This window comes from Pan troglodytes, chromosome 16 (genome assembly GCF_028858775.2).
Source record: "Pan troglodytes isolate AG18354 chromosome 16, NHGRI_mPanTro3-v2.0_pri, whole genome shotgun sequence".
Lineage (NCBI taxonomy): Eukaryota > Metazoa > Chordata > Mammalia > Primates > Hominidae > Pan > Pan troglodytes.
Window position 1 is genome coordinate 37,496,410 of NC_072414.2, and position 7,671 is coordinate 37,504,080.

Consider the following 7,671-nt stretch of genomic DNA (forward strand, 5'->3'; position numbering starts at 1 on the left):
TTGAACTTCTGAGCTGAAGTGTTTGTTCCTCCTGCCTCAGCCTCCCAAAGTGCTAGGACTACAGGCATGAGCTACTGCGCCCACCCTGAATTTCTATTTTAAAGTAGTCTGTTCTTGCTTCATGGATACGTGATTTTTTATCTCTGAGTATACTAATTATACAATTTTACTATTATATCTGACTGGCTTTTAAATAGGTTTAACTAGCTTTCCTTATTTTAGCTGCCTTCTTCACCCACACTTCCAGAGGTACCTGGTACAACCAATCTGGAGCTTACTTAGGATTTTCTAGTGCAGTAGTTCTAAAATATGGTCCCTGGATCAGTAGTGTTAGCATCCCCTGGGATTTTGTGTTTTAACAAGTTCTCTATATGATTCTGATGCACACTAAAGCTTCAGAATCACTGCTGTAGTATAAACTGTGATGGTTCTCAGCCTTCCCCACTGCTGGCTTAGGTGTTTGCTTTCTTGGGTCTACTAAGTCAGTTACTTCTTTATCTGTTTCCTTTCCAGTTTCCAAAATTTTTGTTGCTATCTTTTCCTCTCCAGTTTTCCTCATATGTGTGAATTTATATCTTTTTAAAAAAAATCTCTTTATTGTATAAGAGGCCAGGTATGGTGGCTCACGCCTGTAATCCCAGCACTTTGGGAGGCCGAGGTGGGCGGATCACTTGAGGTCAGGAGTTCAAGACCAGCCTGGCCAACATGTTGAAACTCCGTCTCTACTAAAAATACTAAAAAGTAGCTGGGCGTGATGGTGTGCACCTGTAGTCCCAGCTACTTGGGAGGCTGAGGCAGGAGAATCACTTGAATCCGGGAGGTGGAGGCTGCTACTCAGGAGGCTGAGGCAGGAGAATCACTTGAACCCAGGAGGCGGAGGCTGCAGTGAGCTGAGATGGTGCACTCCAGCCTGGGTGACAGAGCGAGACTCCATTAAAAAAAATCCGTTTATTGTATAAGAGAGGCATCAGGAACAAGCAAAATTAGATGCATGAGTTCAATTTGCCATCTTTACCTAGAAGTTTATATACACTCTCAATTAAGCATTTTCATTTTCAATAAAAATGCAGTTGTAACTCTGTTACCAAATCCAAAGGATGTTTTAGTTCTCATCTAATTAGACCTCTCAACAGTTTCAACCTATTTATTTCCACTTTGAAATACTCTCTTTTTTTAAAAAAAAAAAATTTGGAACACCTTTTTCCCTCTGCCTGACTTCTAAAGTTGGAGTTCCTAGAGACTTGGGCTCTCTAGGTAATTTTACCTATTCCTACGGCATTATATACTCATCTCTCTCTACCTTGACCTCTCTTCTAACCACAGACTCATATTCTTGCTTCAAAGAATATACCCTCCAATCCATTCTTTTTTTTTTTTTTTTTTGAGATGGAGTTTTGCTCTTGTTGCCCAGGCTGGAGTGCAACAGCGTGATCTCGGCTCACCACAACCTCCGCCTCCCAGGTTCAAGTGATTCTTTTGCCTCGGCCTCCCGAGTAGCTGGGATTACAGGCATGTGCCACCATGCCTGGCTAATTTTGTATTTTCAGTAGAGACGGGGTTTCGCCATATTGGTCAGGCTGGTCTCGAACTCCCGATCCATTCTTCACATAACAGCAGAGTAATCTTTCAAAAAGGTAAATCCCATCTTGTTACTCTCCTGCTTAAAACTTTATCTGGTTGGCCAGGCGCGGTGGCTCACGCCTGTAATCCCAGCACTTTGGGAGGCCGAGGCGGACAGATCACGAGGTCAGGAGATTGAGACCATCCTGGCTAACACGGTGAAACCCCGTCTCTACTAAAAATACAAAATATTAGCCAGGCGCGGTGGGGGGGCGCCTGTAGTCCCAGCTACTCAGGAGGCTGAGGCAGGAGAATGGCACGAACCCGGGAGGCAGAGCTTGCAGTGAGCCGAGATCGCACCACTGCACTCCAGCCTGGGCGAAAGAGCGAGACTCCATCTCAAAATAAAAACAAAAACAAAAACAAAAACAAAAAAAACCCTTATCTGGCTTTCCATTGCACTTAAAATAAAAACTACACTCATCTAACATGGCCTACCAGGGCCTGCCTGATCTCTTCCTCCTGCCTCTTTCCCTCATGGTTACACATTGAAGCCAAACTGGCCTTCTTTCTAATTCCTTTCGAAGAATTGAAGGCTTTAGGACCTTGGTACATGCTGTTCTCTTCTCTTGGAAAACTCCCTCACTCTGTTTGGGTAACTCCTACTATTCTTTTTTTTTGGCTTAAATGTACCTGGTCCATGCATAAACTATGTCCTACTGGTTACTATGTCTTATAGTACCTTGTTCTTTTTCTTCCTAGTACTTAGGACCATCTAAATTTTAAATTTACTTACGTGTTTAATGATTGTCTCTTCCATTAAATTCTCCAGATAGTAGGGATCATAATAGTTTCGTTCTCCATTGTACATTCAGAACATGTAGCACAGTGCCTGGCACATAGTGTAAGTACTCAAAATACACTTCCAAAGAGAAGAGAAAAGAATGGACCTTTACGAAGGTCTCAGAGCAAGGTAAGTGGTAAAGCCAACCAAGTCTATCTCAGCTCATTTAATTACTTCATTTTTTTTCCCTTCTTTTTGAGACAGAGTCTCACTCTGTCACCTGGGGTGGAGTACAGCAGCCGGATCTCAGCTCACTGCAACCTCCACCCCCTGGGCTCAACCGATCCTGCCACTTCAGCCTCCAGAGGAGCTAGGACCACAGACACGCACTACCAAGTCAGGCTAAGTTTTTGGTTTTTTTTGGTAGAGAGGGGGTTTCATCATGTTGCCAGGCTGGTCTTGAACTCCTGAGCTCAAGCGATCCTCAGGCTCCCAACGTGCTGGGATTATAGGCATGAGCCACTGCACCCAGCCAAATTGCTTCATTTTTTATTACTCCATACTTCCTACATAAGATACTTCCTACACCTGGCCAAATTGCTTCATTTTTAAAAAATATATTTTATTTAATGTAGTCTCACTCTGTTGCCCTGGCTGGAGTGCAGTGGCATGATCTCAGCTCACTGCAACCTCTGCCTCCTGGGTTAAAGCGATTTCTGGCTAATTTTTGTATTTTTAGTAGAGATGGGGTTTCACCATGTTGGCCAGGCTGCTCTCAAACTCCTGACCTCAAGTGATCCACCCGCCTTGGCCTCCCAGAAGTGCTAGGATTACAGGTGTGAGCCACCATGCCTGGCCAAATTGCTTCATTTTTTATTTCTCCATACTTCCTACATAAGATGCTTTATTTCTCTTTCTTTCTTTCTTTTTTTGAGACAGAGTCCCACTCTGTCACCCAGGCTGGAGTGCAGTGGTGCAATCTTGGCTCACTGCAACCTCCACCTCCCAGGTTCAAGCGATTCTCGTGTCTCAGCCTCCCCAGTAGCTGGGACTACAGGTGCGCCATGACGCCTGGCTAATTTTTTTGTATTTTCAGTAGAGACGGGGTTTCACCATGTTGGCCAGTCTGCTTTCCTCCTAACCTCAAGTGAGCCGCCTGCCTCGAAGATGCTTTATTTATAAGCACTTTGGACACACTTTAATAAATGCTCTATTGTATACAGTTGAACTCTATATAACATTTTGAATAATATTGTTAATGCTTACCCTAAGTACTACTATCATCTCTGTATTGTTTAACAAAATATTTCCACATTTGACAATAAAGTCAGTATTTGAAAGGAAATACTTATTGTGGCTTTCATAAAACAACATTTACTAAATAACAGATTTCAGAAGTGAGAAGTCAAGACAATTATATCTTAATGATTTGTACTTAGGTGAAATAAACTCTGAATTATTAATCATTTTAAGGAGGGATGCTGTGATTGTTATTTTAACTTCAAATATTCAACGTTAACTTCAAAAATCATTAAACCTGAATGACTCAATATTCTAGTTGTGTTAGTTTGGGCAAGTCACCGAATCTCAGTCTGCTGAGACCATGGTGCTTTATCTGGGGCACAGGTTGTCTCCTGTCTTTTAATTTCTTTACAGCTCAAGCATTTATAATTATCTAACAGAATAAAAATGAATTAATTCAACAAGTTTATTGAGTATCTACTTTGTGCCAGTCACTGTTCTAGGTGCTAGGAATTCAGCCTGTATTTCAGTGGAAACAGGTAATATTAAATGAGTAAATAAATAAGATATCTCAGATGCTGAGGACTTTGAAAGTTGGAGAGGGAACAGGGAACAAAAGAGATTTACTTTAGTCAGTCAGAAAAGGTCTCTCAAAGGTGTGGTTTTTTTTAATTTTTATTATTTATTTATTTATTATTTTATTTACTTATTTTTTTTTGAGACGGATTCTCACTCTGTTGCCCAGGCTGGAGTGCAGTGGCGCAATCTCGGCTCACCACAACTTCCGCCTCCCGGGTTCAAGCGATTCTCCTGCTTTAGCCTCCCAAGTAGCTGGGATTACAGGCGCCCACCACAACGTCCGGCTAATTTTTGTATTTTGTTTTTAGTAGAGACAAGGTTTCACCATGTTGGCCAGGGTGGTCTCAAACTCCTGACCTCAGGTGATCCACCCACCTCGGCCTCCCAAAGTGCTGGGATTAAAGGCGTGAGCCACTGCACCCGGCCGGGGTGTCTTTTTAAATAAGACACGAATGACAAGAAACTGGCCAAGAAAAGATTTGGGAAAGGCAGTCTATGTAAAGCAGTGTTTTTCAAGCTAAGGCCCTGACCTACTGCAGTGGACACACGAAATCCATTTAGTGAGCTGGGACCACAATTGAAGAAACTATTAGGATACATCACATGAAGGAAAACTTTTGTTTCAGTTATACATATATTTATACACATGTGACCTGTGTATATTCTCATACATATGTATGCATGCATGCCTAAATGAGTCACAATGTGAAGTGTATTTCTTACTATAGTGAGGTCAAAAAATGTTTGAAAGCCACTGAGATAGAAGGACCAGCCACTTTGAACGCCTTAGAGGCAAAAAGAGCTTTGTGAGTTGTAAGAGGAAAAAGAAGACCAGCATGGCTGAAGCGAGCCCTGGGGAGGAGTGTTATGAAAGAAGGTAGGAAATGTATATAATTTTTCCCACATAGAACCCTCCAGTCAAGCATCTTAAATCTGGACTGCCACCTGTTTTTGTCATGGTTCATCATTTAAGAGATGACATGTAAGAATCATCTCCCTGCTTTTATGTCACTTTGTAAACTGTCACTGAGAAGTTAGTAGTTATACTGACGTGATTGAAAATAACCTCTAAACTAAGAATGTATCTTATATTGAGAACGGATTGTTCGTATAATTAAAAAATGAACAAGAAAACCATGCTCATAGAACTTTGGCGGAGTCCTCTGGTTCATTTCAGGCCCTTCTTACAAGGCAAAAATTTCATGTTAGTTGGTAATTAATTTTGCAAATCTCTTGGCTATAAATACAAAAGGAAATCGTATAAAAGAAACCACTTAGGTCAAATGTAGAGGAAAAAAATGCTGGGACTGTAGATGTGGCTCTTCCATTAACTCCCTAAGTGGCCCTCACGACTTATTCCACTGGTTTGTGCCCTGGAAATCCTTACATGTAAAAAAAAAAAAAAGGAGGTGGAGCAGGTGTTCAGTAAGGTCCCTTCATACTATAAAATTCTATGATCTTAAGTTATTTACGATCATTTACTATTTTAAACGTTGCGAAAATTGACCTGGTATTTTACCAGACCTTTGTAAAAAGAGGAAGTTACATGACACACAATGAAGATAACGTCCTTAACTTTACGGTAGATGACAGTGGTTGAACAACTAGAAGAGAAAGTCAAAGTTATCTCGGGGAGTTTATATTGTACTTAGATTGAGCTGCACTTTGGAACCGTGTGGCCTTTTCACATGAGATCAGTGTCTTGATAAATACAAACTTCCTGAAAAGATGGGTTAAACCTCAAAGCCTGTGTAACTACAGCTTGACAAAGACTCTCGAGGAAAGGTAAACGGAAAGTGAGTTGGCAACACAACTCACCTACAAGTTCTCCAATCATGAAAAGCAAGTACAGAACGGCAGCAATGGTCAACCTGGTTTTCACCTTTCTCTGCTTCAGTATCTCTCTCTGTTTGCTGCAGTTGTCACAGGAGTCCACCTTCAAACTCAGCTGACTGTTGGTCAAAGGTAAGTCTTGGTCCAGTAAGGAATCATCGTCGGCCTGGAGGGTCGGGTGCGCCCCGTTAACAGGCATTTCCGGGGCTTCGGAACCGTCATCGGCCACCACAACTCGAAGTTTGTTGAACCGAGAAAGCCCCTCGTCCCCCGCCTCATCCGAGAAGTCAAAGGCGCTGGTGTCATTTAAAAACAGCGGCGCATCATCCTTCCTTAGCATAGATTTGAGGCGCTTCCACGCGCCAGAGCCGGCCATGGCAGAGGCTGAGCGGCCGCGGTGCGGAACGGCTTGGGGGGGGCGGACGGCCGGCGGCGCCTACTTCACCGGAGCGCCAGTTCTCGAGGGCAGTGCCGCGCGTCCCTCCCCATCCTGTGGAAAACGAAACACGTTATAAATTAAAGGCGCCCAACCCTGTCCTCAAGTTCCGAAGCCGCTAGCGGCGGGTCGCAGGGCCGACCCCGAGGCTCCGCCGGGGCTCCGCGAGGGGGCGGCACATCTATTTAATACCTGGGGCGCTGCCGCGGGGCCGCAGCTCATCTCCCCGCCCCCGGCCGGCTCAGCGAGGCCGGCTCGCGCTGCTCCACCCGCGGCCGCAGGAGAGCGGGGTCGTGCTCGCGTCCGCCGCGCCCGCCGCTGGAGGCCGGCTCCCCAGGTCTGACAGGTTCGGGGCCGGACGCCCGCAGCCGCCGCCTCTCCCCGCCCTGCGCGAGGCCACGCGCGTGCGCCGGGCGAGGCGCGCGAGGGAGGGGTCGGCGCGAGGACACGCAGGCCTGGAGCGCAGGGCTGGGGCGCCCGCGATGGGCGGGGGCGCGCGGCGCGCCCCGCCTCTCGGCCCGAGGCTGGCTTGGGGGCCCCTGCGCCGCCTCCGCCCAGGGGTCACTCACTGGCCAACTGAGGGGACTCTGGGCGGCCTCTTCCACCTTCCCAGGCTGGGAGGCAAGTGCGGTCGGAGGGTCACGCCGGGGGCTGGGCGTTGCTGCTAGGAGTTCCCTCCACCGAAAGTGTGTCTCAGGAATCTCGGGTCGGGATCTGGGTTGCGGGTGCTCGGCAGAAGACAAACCCAGCACTTTTCTTGCTAACTGAAAAGGCAAGCAGCTTTTCTCTCCTCGAATTGCTTGTCTCTGGCAAACTGGCAACATTTGCTGCAGTCAACTGGAGAGGGCAAGGCTGTCGTCGTCAGCAGTTCTGTGTCCTACTGTTTTTCAGCAAATAGGTATTGTCCTCTTTGTGCTCTCTGCCGTGTTCCTTTTGCCTCCAAGGTATTTATGATATGGACTAAACTCAAGCATAGAAAATCTAGTACAGGCATACCTTGGAGATACTGCGAATTTGGTTCCAGACCACCGCAATATGACAAAGTGAGGTCTCACAAATGTTTCATGTCCCAGTGCAAATACAATCATGTTTATAATGTAGTCTATTAAGCGTGTAATAGCGTTATGTCTAAAACAATGTGCATACCTTAATTTAAAATATTGGGAGAGAGGAAGGAAAAAGTATATATACATTTGTTAATTGCTCTGAGGAAGGAGGGTCACTTGAGCCCAGAAGT

At 45.4% G+C, this 7,671-nt stretch overlaps 1 protein-coding gene across 4 annotated transcripts in view; it reads right to left on the reverse strand.

The window, feature by feature from the left end:
• Positions 1-6,845, reverse strand: part of SLC30A4 (solute carrier family 30 member 4) — a 43,025-nt gene extending 36,180 nt beyond the window's left edge. For 3 of the 4 annotated variants that reach the window (XM_016928154.4, XM_016928155.4, XM_016928156.4), the window contains exons 1-2: positions 6,627-6,816; positions 5,984-6,488 (exon numbers count right to left, since the gene is read on the reverse strand). In XM_016928154.4, coding sequence (XP_016783643.2) covers positions 5,984-6,374 — 391 coding nt within the window. In that variant the 5' untranslated portion in view covers positions 6,375-6,488; positions 6,627-6,816. Of the gene's footprint in view, positions 1-5,983; positions 6,489-6,626 lie in introns of all 4 variants that reach the window. The other variant, XM_016928153.4, reaches the window with a different exon arrangement.
• Positions 6,846-7,671: the final 826 nt, after the last annotated feature.